The sequence below is a fragment of the Chaetodon trifascialis genome, chromosome 19 (assembly GCF_039877785.1).
Source record: "Chaetodon trifascialis isolate fChaTrf1 chromosome 19, fChaTrf1.hap1, whole genome shotgun sequence".
NCBI classification, from domain to species: Eukaryota; Metazoa; Chordata; class Actinopteri; order Chaetodontiformes; family Chaetodontidae; genus Chaetodon; species Chaetodon trifascialis.
In genome coordinates this window covers 20925853-20945265 of record NC_092074.1, presented here as the reverse complement: position 1 = coordinate 20945265, position 19413 = coordinate 20925853, and the positions used below count along the sequence as shown (strand labels likewise).

At 46.5% G+C, this 19413-nt stretch overlaps 2 protein-coding genes across 4 annotated transcripts in view; both read left to right on the top strand.

Moving 5' to 3' along the window:
* On the top strand, positions 1-2619 carry LOC139347768 (uncharacterized). Its single transcript, XM_070987535.1, has 3 exons — positions 1-239; positions 705-980; positions 1802-2619. Exons 1-3 carry the CDS (start codon positions 110-112, stop codon positions 2461-2463), a joined length of 1068 nt encoding a protein of 355 aa, XP_070843636.1. The 5' UTR covers positions 1-109; the 3' UTR covers positions 2464-2619.
* Positions 2620-4344: 1725 nt separating this feature from the next.
* Positions 4345-19413, top strand: part of pex7 (peroxisomal biogenesis factor 7) — a 33268-nt gene continuing 18199 nt past the window's right edge. The window contains exons 1-9 of one of the 3 annotated variants that reach the window (XM_070987891.1): positions 4345-4647; positions 4792-4906; positions 5010-5067; positions 5412-5562; positions 5707-5784; positions 5888-5996; positions 16124-16230; positions 16513-16626; positions 18747-18802. In XM_070987891.1, the coding sequence (XP_070843992.1) occupies positions 4798-4906; positions 5010-5067; positions 5412-5562; positions 5707-5784; positions 5888-5996; positions 16124-16230; positions 16513-16626; positions 18747-18802 (782 nt within the window). In that variant the 5' untranslated portion in view covers positions 4345-4647; positions 4792-4797. Of the gene's footprint in view, positions 4648-4775; positions 4907-5009; positions 5068-5411; positions 5563-5706; positions 5785-5887; positions 5997-16123; positions 16231-16512; positions 16627-18746; positions 18803-19413 lie in introns of all 3 variants that reach the window. The other 2 variants (XM_070987890.1, XM_070987889.1) reach the window with 2 other exon arrangements.

Below are 19413 nucleotides of genomic sequence, written 5' to 3'. Positions count from 1 at the left end.
TTTTTTCTCGTTTGTTTGGGAGCAGACGGTTGTTGTTTTCTGGGAGCATCCAGCTGTTTTCTCCTCCTCTCGCTCCTCTGCTCCTCTCGCCTCAGGAGTTTTTAACAGCATGGAGTATAAGCTGATCATGGCGGTGTCCGGTTTCCCGAGTCTCTACGACAGCAACTCGCTGACCTACCGGGACCTGAACATGCGGAGCGATGCGTGGAGGCAGGTCGCGGAGATCGTCGGTGTCCCCGGTGAGTCGCCAGGCCTGCTTTTTTAACACTGTAAAGGTGCAGATTTGTCACTGATAACGAGGATTTCTCTCTGTTCTGCCCTTCCTGTCTGTCTCTGTCGAGCCTCATAATGAATATTTTAATGACGTTATTGTAAAATTAGAGAACAGCTGATCACAAATGGCATTTCTGAACTTAATCTGTTTGATAGAGGATGATGTCAGCTCTGAGAATTTTAGGATTTAAAGTGTAGAAGTGAAGAAGCTGACACCAAAGCTTTTCATGCTTTTAATATGAAATTTCAGTCAGTGTGTGTCGGTTGAGTCCAAATAAACATCGTGTGTGTTCATGGCAGTGCAGGGACATGCCAGCAGTGAGACAATGAATCAGTAGAATCAGTTCATTGTTGGTTTGCGTCCACACAGATTTGTTGAATGTTGCCAGGCAGAAATGTTGAAAACGCCTTTTTCCTCTTGTCCTCATTAGAGTCTGAATGCAGAAGGAAGTGGAAGATGCTGAGGGATCAGCACCGGAGGGAGAGGCAGCGGGAGAAGGAGCGACGCGAGAGCGGCGTGGGGCTCTTCAACTACAGGCCGTGGAGATATTCAGCTATTTTGTCCTTTCTGAACCCGTTCATTGATGCCAGAGCTGCAGGCACCAACGGCTGGGCCCTGGACCAGCAGCCCCCTCGGCTCCAGGCGTCCGACATGGTGGGCTGCAGCACGACCACCGAGATGCGGAGCGACGACGACGAGAATTACGGTTTGTAGAGGAAGATGTGTGGAATTTCCCCAAATGTTGGACAGAGGCTGCAGGGACAGTGTGATCCTTTAATAAATCCTTTCAAGTCCAGTTTTGTCAAAGCAGGTTGTTCAAAAGGAGAGAAACGTGTATGCACATTTCTACAACAAGTGTTAAAATGAGAAATAAAACAGATTATTCAGTCTGACTCACAGTCATGAAGCCACAAAGTGTTTCATTCACAGCTGTGTGAAACAGAGAAAAACAACAGATCTTTGCATTTAAAGCTTTTTATTAAGAATGCACGTGAGTCAATCAGAAGTAATGTTTGGGTCCAGCTTTGTGAAACAAACAGCAGACACAATTAGAGATCAGCTGATGATAAACATGGAGAATTTAGCCGCGAACATGGTCTGAGCATTCAGTGGGATGTTCCTCTGCATCTGCTGGATGTGTAAGTGGACACTGTCCTCATAGACTTCATATTCATCAGCCTCTCAGAGTTTGTTTTTGTCATTTTGTCGAATGTGGAGTGCTTCTGCCCCCTGGTGGCAGCTTTGGGAAGCTGGAACCTGCAGATGATAGTTGTTTTAATAAGGCTTCAGCTGATGATTGCTGTCATTCTGCGTCATTATTATTATAGTATTGACTTACAGAGAGAGGCGTTTCTGTTGCGTAGCTGAATCTCATTGATATGAATGGGGTGGGCACAATAATAGAAACACCTGTCAGTGTAATGCAGTGCAGTTGAGGAGCACCAGAAGCTGCAGCTGGCAGAACGTTCACGCCGTTCACGGGCTGACAGTGAACATGAAAGGTGATCGTTTTATCTGTCTTTGTAGGAATCGCTGTAGCAGATGCTACAACGACATCATCGTCATCCTCCACAGAGTTTGTTCAGAGGAAGCGGCCGTCCTCTGCCAGCGCCGACGCCGTCAGACTGAAAGAGGCAAAGACTGAATTGACCTCAGAAACTGCTGCTACAGACGACGGCGTGCAGTCACACGTCCAGCATGTCAACCTGAAGGAACTGTTAGAGATGATGATGCAGTCAGTCACGTCTCTCGCTACGAACTTAGCGTCTTCACACTCCTCCTTGCAGCTCTCGGATCAGCTGCCGCCTCCTGCGCAGTCGTCGTCCGTGGTCCTGCAGCCGTCCTGCGCCACGTCCAGGCTGAACCACCTGAAAACAGAGGAGCAGGAGGTTGTGGCTGTGGAGCTGTTGGACCACGCTGACGGAGAGGAGGTGTGTCGTTCTGCGTCTCCCCGGCCGACCCGGGCCAGGAGGAGCGCCGACAGTCTCCTGGAGGAGTACCTGAGGAGGATGGAGGCCAGGGAGGCTCAGAGAGACCGGGACGTGGATCAGAGAGACGACGTTACGCTGTTCTTACTCAGCTTAGCTCCTGCGATGAGAAGACTTCCTGCTGAGAAACAATCATGGATCAGAACCAAAATACAGCAGTTTCTACACGAGGCAGAGTTTGGTGCTACCAACTTCCAGTGATCCGGAAATACTTTACATTTTTATAAATACTCTATGAATCACACACTAATTCACCCGCAGAAGAGTTTGTTTTCTTTCCATTTTTATAAAACTGTAGCTGAGCCTCTCCCTTCTCATGTTTTGTGCTATTTTTTAATAAAATCCACTTCTAACAGTAATTTTTGTTTTAATGTATGAAGTATTTATCAAAGTAAGCAAGATACACACAGCTTGAAAAACAATAAAATATATACACTCAGTTCTTGGCTCACCAGCAATGCAGATAACATAAGAAGACCATCTGGTTGCAAATATTACATCCATACACTGTCCACATCCACATATTCCATCTGCTTCCCTCACAAGGCCCAGAACAATAAAAAGAAATAACATTAGTTAGAAAAAAACATCTTACAGTTAGTAAAATAACTGAACAAGGCGATATTGTGCTGTATTAAGATATATATATGCACTCTGGTCATCAATTAAACTGAAGAAGTGACGTTCAGTCCAAACAGCACTGATTAAAGAAAAATCTGCTTGTTCAAATTTGTTCTTGGTTTCCCAAACATGCGGTATATTTAGGAAATAATCACATAACGTAAGATCAGAGGCGTCAGAACCATAGACATAATATACGTAGACGCCTCGTTGACTGACGCTTCCTATTGGAACTGACGTTCAGCGCGGCCGCCATCTTGGATGGGTCTCCCATGCGTCCCCAGTGCATTTATTTCTACGGAGGAAGGTGTATGTCCAGCTACTATAATCATCACAACTCCTCTAATTTTTACCCGATTTTCACACGGTTTGGTTTGTTACAAACGTCAGAGATGTAGTTATGATACAGGACGCTGTCACACATTAAAAACACGTGCTTTCATGCTGAAATACTTTATTAAATGTATAATAATACAGACATATGGTATGGCATATTAATAAATGTATAAATGAATTAATTTTAGATTTTAATAAAGAAACAGTTTGTTCATTTGATTTTCTCTCTCTCTCTCTCTCTCTCTCTCTCTCTCTCTCTCTCTCTCTCTCTCTCTCTCTCTCTCTCTCTCTCTCTCACACACACACACAAAATCATGGCCCTTCTGTACACACCAATAACACAAGAAAGAACACAAGAATTTCTTCATTTCTGTTTTTGTGCGCTGAGTTTATTTAATGTAAAGTTAAGCACAGGCACATGCACGCGTGCGCGCTCACACAACACACGCACAAAAACCAGACATCTCGCATAACCTGTTGACATGCGTATTAAACAAACTGTTGAAACGAGGAAGGTTTTGTCTTTTTGGCCAACTCATCACACACACACACACACACACACACACACACACACACACACACACACACACACACACACACACACACACACACACACACACACACACCCCGTCTGGCCTGACGTGTCTAAATTTAAACTGTTCACAGCTTTAGGATGACAAAGATTCTATAATAGCCTGGACTGAAACTGCTGATGTTTGTGATGTACACTGATTTGAACACATATACATACATACATACAAAGCTCCCATATATAACTTCTCAGTACATTTTTTCCTTCTTTCTTTTTTTTTTAAGGCCTGGAAAAGTAAGCTTTAAAATTCCAGGTCATTCCAGCGTCTTACACCACCCTGTTAAGCTTGTATCTGGGGCTGAGAAGCTAAATAAAATAAAATAAATAAATAAAATAGGGGCATTGTTGCGCTCTTTACGTTGACTTCAGTTGGCTCTGGTGCGAGCGGAGACCCACACAATGTGGCGGCGACGCTGGATTACGCTCCAGCACTTAATGAGGCGTCTGCGTATATTATGTCTATGGTCAGAACTGGTGCTTTTGAGAAACATCGCCACCTACCGAAGCCTCGCGAGACTTACAACTGTACCGACATCCGGGTTATTGGGTCAGGTGATCAAAACACGGATGCGGCTGCGGTTGTGAAGTTTGTAGCGGGCTGGAGGAGGAGGAGAGGAGCTGGACTCGTGGAAATATCGTCTTTTGTGGATTTATGAAACGCTTTCTCGTCGTTTTAACGTTTCGACGTGACGGTAGAGGCTGAAAAGTACTTTTCTATCATCTGTGAGTACTGCGACAAGTAACGGTCACTGACGGTATGAGATAGGAGCTGCTAACCCAACACTGTTCAGCTCAGTCAGCCAGAGGAAGAGGAAAACTGCACTTTGACAGTTCAGGTCAGTGGTGGTGGAAGTATTCAAATCCTCCTCAAGTAAAAGTACTAATTCACACTTGGAGCCATGAAATGTTTTTGCATGAAAACGGACTGAAACCATCATCAGAAGAGTTGCTTATTCATTTTCAGCCCTTGGTATTTCCAGCTGACGATGGCGAAGGTGTTTCGCTGTCCAGGCCGTCATGGTTACGCCGTGGAAATGTCTCCATTCATCCCCAACAGACTGGCCTGCGCTGCCTCCCAGTATTATGGCATAGCTGGTTAGTACAGCCCAGCTCAGAGACGTGCCAACATGGTGACAAAATAAAGGAAAACACATCTGAGTAATGAGTGTATTAACCCAGATTAATGCATTTTGTGTAGGTTGTGGTACCCTGCTGGTCCTGGATGAGATGGAGACAGGGGTTACTCTAGTGAGGAGGTAAAGCTTCTTTCTTATTTTACAGTTTCTTTGTGTTTCTCAGAGTATAAACATTTTTGTATTTGACTGGAGAGAAAATTCCTTTAAGTCGTTTTTTTTTTTTTTTTGTTCTTGGTCTGAGCTGCACATTTTATTAATTATTTCCCTTTTGCTTCCTTCACCTTATAGTTTAGGGTTAGTGGTGTGTTAGTGTGTGATCCTCCATTCAGTTTGAAATGTCCATGTTTGTTAGTCTGAATGATGATACAGGTCTGTGTGTGTGTGTGTGTGTGTGTGTGTGTGTGTGTGTGTGTGTGTGTGTGTGTGTGTGTGTGTGTGTGCGTGTGTGTGCGTGTGTGTGTCAGCTGGGAGTGGAGTGACGGTCTGTTTGACGTAGCGTGGAGTGAAGCCAACGAACATGTCATGGTCGCGGCGGGCGGGGACGGCAGCCTGCAGCTATGGGACACAGCCAATCACAACGCTCCGCTGAGGGTGGCCACAGAACACACACAGGAGGTAAAACACAGGTTCAGACACTAAGACTGTGGCCTTTCATGAAGAAGCTGGATTTTAACTGTGTGTGTGTGTGTGTGTGTGTGTGTGTGTGTGTGTGTGTGTGTGTGTGTGTGTGTGTGTGTGTGTGTGTGTGTGTGTGTGAAGGTGTACTCTGTGGACTGGAGTCAAACCAGAGCGGAGAACCTCATCGTCTCTGGATCGTGGGATCAAACTGCTAAAGTGGTGAGTTTTCTTTGTTTTAGTCCTTTTTTTCTTTTACTTTCGGCTTCTTTTCTCTCCTCTGACAGCAGCGTTGCTTGTTTTTGTGTGTTTTCGTCGCCCCCAGTGGGACCCCGCTCTCAGCCAATCGCTGACCACGCTCAGGGGTCACGAAGGGGTCATCTACAGCACCATTTGGTCGCCTCACATCCCAGGATGCTTTGCTTCAGCCTCAGGTGAGCCCACACACAACACAGGCTGCAGATGTTTGTTTTTAGTTTACATTCTTTAAATTCTTTGTGTCTCAAAGAGTCTTTAAATGAGTTTAAATTTAATCCCAGCGCTGATTTTCTCAGGCCGGTTTAATAAATCTCGTCACAAGGTGGCGTTGTAGCTATGTTAATGTAGTGCCGCCTGCACGGACGCAAAGGAAGCAGCATCCTGATCCATCCAGGTGGCAGATAACACATGCAGGAAGTGTCTTTGACATTTCAGCTGACCACACCTGACTTCAGGTCATCCTGTGAAGAAAAAATAGAAAATAAATAAATAAATAAAAGGAGTTCTCTGCAGGAGGCCGGGTGGCGGTTATGATGCAGCTCCTCCTCCTCCTCCTCTCGCTCTATCGAGGAAGTGAGCTTTGGAAATTAGCTTCATTCAGAAGGCAATTAAGCCAGCGAGTGTGTGCCCGGAGGGGGAGCTGGGATTATCTTATCAGTGTGTGTGTGGGGCGCTAACTTTATCAGAGGGGTGGAGCTGCGCTGGTGATGGATGTGCGTTTCGTCAACTCTCCGCTCAGATCGGAGCCCATCTGGAGTCAAATCAGCAGCAGCTGTCTTCGGTTCAGGATCAGTTTGTGAAGCACTTGAACACGTTGGCTCGTGAGTTTGGGTTAATTGGTTTGCGAGAGCGAGCAGAAATCTCTGATGAGATTTTATACCCAGGAAGACGTTAAGCTGCGGCCGCTCGGGGGGTTATTCTCGGTGCAGCGACGCTACCTTCAAGGTTTAATTTTCATCTTCGCTCAAACCAGGAAAAGAATGAGAATAAATAACATATTGTTATTTTATTAAGTATTTCAGATTAAAAGTTGTCATTGGCTTTTATTGTGAAGGAGCTGCTGGAGTTTTGCCTGTCTGCTGCTCTCGGACAGAACTCCTGTGCTTTGTTTCCAGCTCTTGAAAAGGTCGTCTTTGTGCGTTCCCGCATGCATATTTCAGTAGGCCAGTTTAAAATATCGTAGAGCGGAACGGCACAATGATAAAAAGATGACTGAACGGCTGCAGGCAGCTCATTTCCAACAGACTCTGTGTTCTTTGCCAGCCACTCATTCAGTGTGTGGATCACAGAATTGCAGCCGCTCATGTGGCAAAAAAAGAGATTTTCTTCCACACAGTAACTTGCAGTCATTCATATTTGTAGTTGTGGAAAAGGTTAAATGTAAATATACTGAATAATGGATGTATGCAGTATCAGTGCAAACAAACTTTAGCACAATAAAATCGGCTTGTGTGAACACACTTCTTGAAAAAGCCGGTCCATCAGGACACTTGAGATGTAAATAAAGATGCATTTCCAATCGAAGCGTAATTCAGTTGCAGGAGTCAGAGTTGAAGTGTTATTTGCGTTTCAGACCAGCGACACAGAGCTCATTAGATCTGTGAGCGCACCGAGTCCAGATCAGATAAGTCCTCCAATGGAGCTCTGGAGCTCTGCTAACCTCTGCAGCTAAACGGTTTACTGAGCGCCGACCTCCATAATGACACCATTACCGTGGACGGGCTGTCTGTGTTCCAGCCGCTCACCTCCGTGTTCACGTCTGCTCTGACGCATCGACCTGCCAGCGGCTCACGCAGACGGCCCTGTTCCAGTCAGCTCGCTGCTCTTTACCACAGCTTACATTTCAGACCGTCTGTCTCACTGTTGGTTTATTTCAGATTATTTAACACCATGTGTTGGTTTAAACAGTCTTTACGACGAATATACAGTGCAATTAGCGATGTCCCGATCAAGGTGTTTTGGCCCAGATCTCAATTTGTGTCCAGTCTGATATGTATAATCACCGAAATGACAGTTTAACACTGAAGCTGAAACCAGAAAATGAGATGAGATGGAACTTAATTTATCCTGAAAGACATGTTTGTGCCAAAGATGGTCAGTACACATAGTACAGATACATAGCAGCTGATAAGCAACGTTAATTACACTGAAGGTCTGCATTCAGAAGCTCCATCCTTCCATTTTCCGCCTCCTTCTGCTCCTTCTGGGGATCCCGAGGCGTTCCCAGGCCAGATAAGACCTATAATCTCTCCAGTGTGTTCTGGCTCTGCCCTGGGGTCTCCTACCAGCTGGATGTGCCCAGCAAACCTCCAGAAGAGGCGCCCAGGAGGATCCTGATCAGATACCCGAAGCACCTCCAGCGGCTCCTTTCCACACGAGAGAGCAGCAGATCGACTCCGAGCTCCCCCTGGAGCTTCTCCGCTCGCCTCGAAGGCTGAGTCCTGACAGCCTGCAGATGAAACTCATTTCAGTCGCTTGTATTCGTGATCCCAGTCTTTCAGTCTTACTCCAAAGCTCATGAACGACCGTAGGTGAGGGTTGAGACGTAGCTTTGTCTTCAGATTCGCCTCTCTGCATCGCTGCACCGATCCACCGTCCACCATCCCATGCTCCATTTTACCCTCACTCATGAGCAAGACCTCAAGATCCTTTATCCTCCACTTTGGGCAGCAGCTCACTGGAAGGTTCAGGCTCCTGAAATTCGCTTCATGTTTCATCGCGTGTTTCAATCAGTCCCAGGTTCAGAAGCGTTCTCGTGCCTGAAAACAAAAGGACGGTAATGACTCCCCCTCCCCGGAGAAGTCGGGGTCCAGACTGAATTATGTGGAGCCGAGTCTGAAATAACCTGAAAGTGAGAGGAGAGCTGTTTTTGTCAAAGCTTTATTAAGCTGCCCAGTTGATGGGTTGTTTACCGCGGCGGCCTGAAGGTTGTGAGCTCCACTCTGCTTTCCGACCCGCAGGAGGTCAAACGCGCCAGAACAAATCGCCCTCTGTGTCCACGCCGCTCTCTGACCTTCTGCAGTTTGCTTCACTTTGTTGAAATGAAGTTCAGTCGTTTATCTCGCTTTTGCTCTACTTTCTGTCTCTGTCTCTGTTTCTTTCCTCTGTTTCCTGCTGCCTTTTCTTTCACAAATTTGTCCTGCAGTCAGGAAAAAGCCACATTAAAACACAGCGCAGCGCCAACATGCAGGAAGTCGTGATGCTTTTATGGTGAAACAGGTCCAAATGTCGCATGTGGGACAACGTGGAGGACGCCGCATCACGTTGTCTCCGTCGGATTGGCCCGGCATAGGTCACTTTATCATGTTTTATCTGCCGTAGGGGCGGAGCGTGACGTGCCAGAGGACGTTAACGTTTTAAGAGTCAGAGCTGAGTTCAAGCGAAAGGAGTTAAACTGTCAGTCAGAGCGTGAACAGTGAAAGGAGCTGAAGTGTCACCAGAAGTCTGAAACGTCAGGAGAGGTGGAAGTAAAGAGCAGCGTCAGCAGCTGTGTGTGTGTGTGTGTGTGTGTGTGTGTGTGTGTGTGTGTGTGTGTGTGTGTGTGTGTGTGTGTGTGTGTGTGTGTGTGTGTGTGTGTGTGTGTGTGTGTGTGTGTGTGTGTGTGTGTGTGTGTGTGTGTGTGTGTGTGTGTGTGTGTGTGTGTTCAGTATCTGTGTGACTGTTTTGCCAGAGACTAAAGCACTCGTCAGCCAAATGATGTTTTGCAGAACACTGAAACGCACTCACACACATGCACACACGCACACACACACAGTCCTTCTGTTAATTGTATGTGTGTTTGTTTGTGTTTGTTCAATGATAGCAGGTAGTCTGGTTAAATAATTGATAGCAGGCATCCATCAGAGCACTTGCACACATGCACACACACACACAGACACAGAGTTTTGTTGTTGCTAACTTCCCTGAGCTTCAGTGATGTGTGTGTGTGTGTGTGTGTGTGTGTGTGCGTGCGTGTGCGTGTGTGTGTGTGTGTTACGTCAGCTCAACATGAACTGTAGCTCTCCTCTTTCTGTGCTCACATGAATGACGAACAAACGACGTGTACACGCAAAAAACACACGTACGCCATTCGACACACAAATACCGGTGATGATGTCACTGCTCAAAGATGCGTGCACGCAGGTTTCAGAGACCTCTGCAGGTGAACTGATGAGGTGGAGATTAAGGATGCAGTGAAACATGTAAAGTTAACGCACTCACATGCTGACCCTCACAGCCCACGTTAGGAGCTCTCAGCTGTGATGGCGCACACACACACACACAAACAGGAAGCACTCCATCCGTGGGGGCTGGTGTTGATAGAGGGGTCGTGTGCTGGTGTATGAAGAATATTTTTGATTTTTTTTCTGAATCAATAAGCTTTGATAAGCTGCTGACACACGTTGAATGCATTTACTCTCATGGTTGTTTCACTTTCATGGTTTTTCATTCGTCTTGGGCTCTCAGCTTCCACTCGAGTGTCCTTTGGTGGATGAAGGCTTAAATCCTCACAAATTCTCCCAGAAGTTTCTCCGACAGCTGAATTATGGGGCGTAATGGTGCAGTTCCCGGTCTCGCGGCTGGAAACTGAAGTGGCTCCCTGTGGTGTCGCTCGGTGACCGCTGACCATGTGACCCTGAAGGGAAACTGACCTTTCACGAGTCCGTCCTGAAGCCGCTCGTGGAGCTGCCCTGTAAACCCACAGAGGGCTTCGGTTTCACTGGAGTGACAAATGTGAAGCCGGGCGTAGCTGCGGCTTCCTCAGATAAAGGTTAGAAATAGACTAAGTGTTCCCTGATGCCTGTAACACAGAAGCGTGCTGTGGTGGGACGTTTTCGTCTCTTTGACCCCGTGGCCGCTGAGCTTTGGAGTCCTTCAGGGCTTGAGTTTTTCTTCACAAAGAGTTTTAAACACTGAGTGGATCAGCAGGATTTCACAAACACAGGTGTACAGAGGGGACCAGTTGGAACATTTTCTGGAGATTTAGCAGGAAAAACTTTACAAATATCAATGAAATCTGGTGGAAAGAAACATGTGATTAGTTCATGTAGCTTTAATTCAGCAGCTTTCACTGGAGCGAATGTTAGAAAGCAGCATCCAGCTCCCTTAATACATTTGTGCACTTTCCAAATGCTGAAAAGATTAGTTAATTAATCAGTTCAACAACTGTCTGTGAACATAGATAAACATTTGGAGAGTTGATTCATTATTTAAATCACTTATCATGAGTCAAACGTGCCAAACATTCTCTGGTTTTAGCTCCTCAACGTGAGGATTTCGCTCTCATTTCAACATATTTGGGTCGGGTTGAGAACAAAACAAGCAATTCAACACGTTGGACTCAGAAAATTACTAATTAATAGTAATTGTTCTTTGCAGCTAGGCCCTTTAAGTTTTGGCTAAAACGGCTCAGAAATGTAAGTTGGTCTTGTATTTGCCACCATTACCTCCAGCTGTTAGAGCCTGGAAGCTCAAAACATGCAGCACGAGAGAGATTACATCGCACAGAAAACATGCTTTAAAAACAAAAATCTCTAAACATGACAAAATCTGTGCTCGGGATGAGCTGCGCGGCGATGTGTTATTCTGGTGGACCTCATGGACGGATGGATGGTGATACTGAGTTGTCAAGCAGCGCTAGCTAGCATTAGCGCACGGTGGAGAATTGCTGCCTTATCTCCCCGTGGAGGCTTTCCCTCTGGTGGCATTTTGCAGTTAACATGAGAGGCCACTGCCGCTGCTGGCTTTGAAGAGGAAGTGAGGGAGAGAGGACGGCGATAGGGGGAGAGCAGGGCCAGATGGCGTCTCATTATGATAAGCTTATCGGGCTCTTCCACGCTCCTCGCTGCCTCTCCTCCTGACATCTTCTCATGTTTCTCCTCCTCTTCTTCTCTCTCCTCTCATCTTTTCGCCAACCCCCCAGTTTGCTTCAGCGCCACACAAGACCACCACCTCCATCACCCGCAGTGTGCGTGTGTGTGTGTGTGTTCATCTTAAATCCGCCCTCCAGATCTCCTCTAGTGTCATTGGCGCTGTTAGCAGGAGTCGCTCGCAGCTCTGCAACAAATCAGAGCTTCAGGAAACAACCAAACTTTCCGCTTTCTTTCTGCAGCAATGCAACATTATTGGACGCTTAAGCCTCATAATATGTCAAGGGATATGAGTCATCAAAAGTTGCTCATGTCAGTGGTGTTGCTAACTTGTTGCTGGACCACTTAACCGGCTGTGGCGTCCTGATGAGGCTGCCATTCGAGCCAGCGGGTCCAGCCGTGGTAGTTTAGTCTGAGCAGATACAATGCAGATATAAAGCCAGGATGAGCTGCAGAGTCTGAGCTCTTTGCTCGGGTGAGAGTCGGGTTTAAGTCAGGGCTGGAGAAGTGTGCAACTTGTCCGGACATTTTACTGTGCGTTGATAACTGTGGTGATGGAGTTGCATCGGGTTCCTCCTCTGCCAGCAGAATGCTTAATGTTACACCTCAGCACCCACAAATTAGCTGCACATCAGCAGATCCAATGTTAGCTCACAAGTCACGGCCACAGGAGCTCGAGCTTGAAAGACGATGAGGCCGTGTCTCTGGCTGGGTTTGACCAGCAGAGGCGCTCCGCTGTGGCCCGTGGAGACAGAGCTGCTGGTGACAGCGGGCGTGCTGGGCTGTCTTCACCGTGCCGTCACATGGTTCCCTGCAGACGGCGTCAAACCTTTGTCTTCTTCTTCTTCTCGTGTTTGCTGTCACTGCGATGAAACATAATCTCAGAATGAAAGGCGCAGAGTCTTTATCCTGCGTGTAATTCCTCTGCTTGTTTGTGTTTCACGACACGTCTGCTCTGCCAGCTCGCCTCAGAGGAAGACGCCATCCAGCTGTGCGTGTGTTTGTTTCCAGCCCTGTGCTGCTGTACCAGCGGTGTAACAGATAAGCTCCGGAGGTGGCTGATCTACGCTTCATCAGCCAATGAAAACAATCCCGTAAACCTGTGTGGATGCAGCTCTCTGGCTTTCCATTTGAACCCTTTTTGCTACAGTCACCCACACACGCGCTGAGATTACGCTCAGCCTCGACTCTGAAAATCGATTGAAGGCAGAAAAATATATGTTTTAGATGCAAAGACTTGTGCATGAAGGATGAGAGAGATACGAGCAGGGAGGGATCAGACTGACGCTGGAACGGGAGCGACCACCAGGGCCGTATGTGGACACATCGACCTTTTTCAGGGGGCTGCACATCTTCCAGATGTTGTTTTATATTGTGACCATAGTGTTACAGTCATGTAGATGATGACTGTGGCACTCGATTGGTCAGAACGGATTAAAATGAGCCAATCAGGGAAGTCCCGTCTAGTGTTGACAGGTTGATGGAGATGCAGCTGTGATGTTGAGGTGTCGTTGAGAAACTTGAGATGGTTTCAGGTTCAGTAGCATTTTTAAAAATCTGAATCTGTTTATCAAATCAAGTTCTCGCCGGTTTCTGGCACAGAAAAAGCGACTGAGCCACTTGCGGTTGATCTTTTGTGGTTTTTACTGGAACTGAATGTGGCTGCGTTTCCATCTACTGTCAAACGAATTGTAAGCGAAATTTTGAAATGTTGCAAAGAAGAAAAAACAAAGAAAAAGTGAATTAGGTGCGTCTCCATAAGCTGGTTTGGAGCGAATAACCTAGACAGCAAAAAGTGTCGTTTCCTCAGAGGTCGGTGGTGCAGGCTACATCACGCATGCCTGTAATAAACAGAGTAGAAGAAGAAGAATGTCGGAAACCATCTCAAGCGAGCATAAAATGTACATTTTTTCCCCCAATATTGCTGTTTCCATCAATCTTTTGAATGCGATATTTCCAAAACACCTCGATGGAAACAATAAATTCATGAATAACGACACTGTCGGCTCTTAGGGGTGAACAAAAAGACAAATTTTGATTAAGAAATAATTCATAAATAATTGCAAACTGTAATTTTAAAATCTGATTTATGTTCCTGTTTTTTTATTTGAGGCATTTCCATTTTGTTCTTTTTAAACTAGATGAACTGTGATGTTTTCCTTTTCACATTTATCAGGTTTAGTTCGCTGGCATCAAATGTGTGCGTGCGTGCGTGCGTGCGTGCGTGCGTGCGTGCGTGCTTGCATGCGTGTGTGTGTGAGTGTGTTAGCTGAACTTGCTGATACAGCACAGACACCAGGTGTAATAAAGCGAGAGCCCTTTAACACGAGTCAGCCTCTTCAGACACACACACACACACACACACACACACACACACACACACACACACACACAGGCACAAACACGCACAGACACGCACACGCGCCTGATACATTTACATCCATAGACTCTCTTTGCTGCAGATGAAACACAATGTTAAACTTTTTGGATGTCATCAGTGGTGATGCACACACTCGCACACACACACACACACACACACACACACACACACACACACACACACACACACACACAGTCTAGTTGGCATGTTTTCCACTCGGCGATGCCAGAGCAGCTTCCACGCCTCGCTGAGGAGTCGAGTGTGTGCGTGAGGAAAAGGAACAGAGGAAGAATAAAAGAGAGAAGGTTTGGAGGGTTCAGACAGCTCTGAAACAATCGATAACGAGCGGGAGGACGAGGTCTGTGCTGGGAGGGTGTGTTGGGTTTTCATCCAGTGCTGGCGTTAAAGAGGAGGAAGCATGTTGCAGAGGATTAATCTGCCGGTCAGTAAACACGAGGTGAAGCCAGGAAGAAGCTCCCTTGCTGGACTCTTTAATCTGTCCCTGCGACAAACAGTCAGGATTCTGTTCATTCAGCCTCACTGAGCTCAGACCCCCGAACGCTCCGGCCTGTTCGGCCCTCGCGGTGGCTTTGGAGGGACTTTAGGTGGCATTGTTTCAGAAGAGTCCCTGTTACTTAATCCTATTAAGCAAATTTATTTTGCTGGCAGCAGCTTTATCCCAAACTTTCATCCTTTCTGAATGTTCTTTGGACCACACGAGCATCGTTCATAAAGTTTAATGCCCTCAGTCTGCCAACGCGAAACGCTACGACTGTGACTCCTGTTCCGTGAAGGAGAGCAATGAGAGGCAGTTAATGTGAGGTACGCCTGGGCAGTGGCCCTGAGTTACATCCTGTCTTAATGAAGGGAGACATTCATGTAGATAAATGCTATAGAAGATCTGTCACAGGTGGACTTTGGGTGTTCTGGTCTGACCTCTGAGCTCGCTGCTGGCGTTGAGGTGATATTTCATGCTTAATGGTACAAAAAAATCCTTATTCTAGAAACTGCACAGAGCCGTGCTTCGATAAAAAGTCCATCTGGGCGTTTTTGAACACTTGTGAAACTTTTTTTGCAACGCTCCAACAATTTTCTGGTGTTTGCGCTCAAACAGGTGGATGAAAACGCTGTTTGACGGCAGGTTCTGAGCTGGTTTGAAGCGTTTTGAGGCCTCCGCTCTGACTTTGGCCTGAAGGCGGAAAAGCCTGTAGACTTTGAATAAACCTCTCAGAAGCTCTGCTGGCTGTGAGGAGGAGGAGGAGGAGGAGCCAGTGGGAGGAAGAGGAGAGAAGGAAGGAGAACGTAGTGTAAAGGTTCTGCTTTATGATTGTCGCAGTGTGTTGGCAGACCCTCTGCCACACACACACACACACACACACACACACACACACACACACACACACACACACACACACACACACACACACACACACACGCTCACACACACACTCACTCGCTGTTGGGCTGATGCCATGATGAAGTGGTCCCTGAAATGAGGAGCATGGTTCACAAAAGAATAAGTCTCTCACACACACACACACACACACACACACACACACACACACACACACACACACACACACACACAGTAAAATAAAACCTGATGTCTGAAGGAGCTGAAAACGCTGGCAGTCGTCTTCCCCTCTATTAACCTCTTCTTTCTTTCTGTCTCTCTTCATCTGCCTTCAGTTATCTCTCTCTCTCTCTCTCTCTCTCTCTCTCTCTCTCTCTCTCTCTCTCTCTCTCTCTCTCACTTCATGCAGTGCTCTGATTTGTGACTAACTAACGCCTTGTGTTTGGTGCTAATAAGCAAGTGTCAGCATTAGCGAGTTAGCATTGTCATAGTGAGCATGTGGCCAGGATGGCGCCTCTGCTGTGGCTGTAGACTCCTCGTCCCTGCTGTCGGGTGTGTTAGGACGGGGTTTCAGTGTTGCCTTCTGTTTCAGGAACCTTCACATACGTTCTTATGGAAAGCGTGAACGTGCAGGACAGCACGTCTGCTCGCAGGTCACCACTGTGGGCTTGAGTCGCGCCGGGCATGCTGGGTAAATCTCTGCTGTATCTCTACCTCCAGGTGACGGCACGCTCAGAGTTTGGGACGTGAAGGGCGCTGCGTGTCGATTGGCTGTCCCAGCACACAAGGCTGAGATCCTTAGCTGTGATTGGTGCAAATATGACCAGGTAAGCGCCCACCTTATGCTGTAGCTTTGGTTTGCTTGTCTTTCTCAGGTACAAAACCAACTTCATTTCAGACTAAATTACACTTCAACAGGTTTATTCATTTTAAAGTGTTTTTAACCTGCATTATTTTTATTTTAAGACTTGAAAACCCACCAGACGATCGAGTTTTGTCCACCTTCACTGCATTTAACAGCATTTTTTATTGTGAAATACAGTCGAGTAAATTGAGTATTGAGCTTTATTCTGTGTCCTCTAATGGTGAATTTTGTCGTCTGTGTGCAGAATATTGTGGCCACAGGCTCAGTCGACTGCAGTGTGTGTGTGTGGGACCTGAGGAACGTCCGACAGCCTGTCAGTCAACTGCAAGGCCACACCTACGCCATCCGCAGAGTCAAGGTACACACACACACACACACATACACACACACGGCCTGGTTTACGCTGTCAAATGGCTTGTAACAACACTCTGTTCTCGGAATTTAGAGCTTTGTGTGTGTGCGCGCGCGTGTGTGTGTGTGTGTGTGTGTGTGTGTGTGTGTGTGTGTGTGTGTGTGTGTGTGTGTGTGTGGTCGCGAAGATGCAGTGCAGGGCCTGACAGCATCAAAACGCCCACTTAAATGGACCTAATAAGACCACACACACACACACATACACACACACACACACACACACACACACACACTCCTATACGGAGATGTGTGTGTATGTGTGTGTGTGTGTGTATGGGAAAAGACAGCTGCAGAGTCCTTAAACACACCCACTTACTCAGATTAAACGTGTGTCACACACAAACACAGACGTCATGAATACGCACATACATACACACACACTGACACACACACACACACACACACACACACACACACACACACTGCAAACTGCAAACACAAGCTACTGGACACACTCACCTGAGTTCACCCAATCAAAGACCTGTGTTGCTCAAGATGTGTTTTTTACAGGACAGGTGTCACTATATGATCAATAGAACTCACTGTCGAAGTAAGAGAGAGAGTGTGTGTGTGTGTGTGTGTGTGTGTGTGTGTGTGTGTGTGTTTTGTTGGTGTTTGCAAATCTGTCTGCTTGCATCGATTTCCTGGACGCTGAACAGATTCGTGATCAGCAGATGAAGAGAAAAGAGCTGAAAATAAACTGAAAGACACTTCGACGTTTCCTCTTTTCGACTTTTCAACATTTTACTTGAAATTCTCTCGACAACAGATGGAAACACGGCCCCCGTCCTCGCTCCTGTCTCGGCTACAGTGTGTTTAACACACACCCGTCAGAACAGTTTCAACACAAACTGAACGTGACAAGCTTCACAAAGGCAGGACTGTTGTATTAGACCGCATTAGTTTCAGCTAGGTGTACCTAATAAACTGGCAACTGAGTGTATCTGTCTCAACAGTGTCAGCCTTCAATCTGACATCAGCATCAATAATCCAGCACCAGTCAGACTGAAAATCATCAAAAACCATCTGAATTGATTGTTTCTGTTCAGTTTTTCAGTTGATGCCATCAAAATACAACAAATACCACAATAAAAGCTTCAGACAGACGCAGAGAAAGATGAAGGAGCAGAGAAATGAAGCCGGATGATTCTGTGCTCCATCACCTCTGCCGCTCACAGTCTTCTGTCTGCTCTCGCTTTGGTAACAAATGGCTTTTGCTGATGATGCCAATAAAGCAGCAGGCAACATAATAAAGAGACAAAGAGAGATGGCAGCGAGGGAAGGAGGGAGGTGTTAAACGAGGCAGAGACGCAGCGAGAATCTGCCCGATAAGAAAGGTGAACCTGTGGGAAGCAGAGAGGGGGAACGAATGGACGAATAAATTAATTTAGGAGCGCTTAGCCGACAGTCGGGGAAATGACTCTCTGTGGACCCTCCTCGCTCTCAGCGTCGGCACAATCCTGGAACTGCTGAGCAGAAAGAAGGCTGAAAACTCTGCTCGGCGCACCCAAAGCCGTTTTTCACTCACTGTTTTACAAGATGAGGGAAAACCTCCGACTGCAGCCCAGAAACAGACGTCAGAAAGGCTCAAAACAGATGAAAGCGTGTTACTCAGGAGTCCCCGAGGAGCCAAAACGCTCAGTGTGTTCTTCACCCAAACGAGCTGTAAACAGCGCAGCGGGTCGTCTTAAGTTTCAACATGAGCGAACTGCGACACGCTTCACCTCAGAGCTCAGTCAGACATCTTTAAAGTATTTTATTCTTTCCAAACGTGTCAGTGTTCATGATGCTGCGTTCATGTTCGCTGCAAAGCTAAATCCCAAACATGAAAACAAATCTCCATTATCTCGCCATTAGCTGTCGACACAGGTTAGCAGGTTAGCTTAGCTTAGCAAACATGGATAGCATGTGAGCTAACGACCGATACTGGACAGGTTTCCAAAAGCTGAATCACAGCATAACATACATATTGTGCTGGAAATTCAGAATAAATGTAACAGAGAACATAATTTTAGCATTTTCAAATGCTAACATGATGCTAACTTGTTGTAATTCCTCTTCCTGCAGTTTTCTCCGTTCAGTAACGCTTTGCTGGCATCCTGCTCGTACGACTTCACCGTCAGGTAAGACCAGCTGTCCCTGCTTTCTTCTTCTTCGCTCGTGCAGCGTCACCTTTCGTAGTTAAACATATCACGTCTTTTCATCCTCATCATTTTCATTGGCTTGTTTGTCGGCGCTTCAGTCAAGACTGTGAAGTGTGTGTGTAAGTCATTTCACATTAATGAGCCATAGAAAATGAAGGAAGTTTTGCAGGTTTAAGTTTAATTGAGTTTGCACAAAGTCATTTTGAGAGAGACGCCCCCGGGGAGCTTATTAGACACCTCGAGAGGAAACCAAGAGGACGCATGTGAACAAATACTCCTGATAATGAAGTTACTCTGCAGCACAGAACTGTAAAATACTTGGATTAGCTTCCTCTTACCAGTGATTTTGCACTTTTTACAGCATTTGCTGGAAGTCATGTCACGTCACAGTGAAGCGTTTTGCAAAACATGCAATAAATATGCAGTAAAGACACAAAGAAACTGAAATGACAGTGCCTAATCCTCTTTCTGTGTGGTACAACAGACACGTGTCTGCTCTTTAGAGGTGGATGTGGTCTCTGACACGGTGTCACACTTCTGCTTGCGCGCCTCTTCTTTCAATTACCAAGCAAAGTGGATGGATGGTGTCA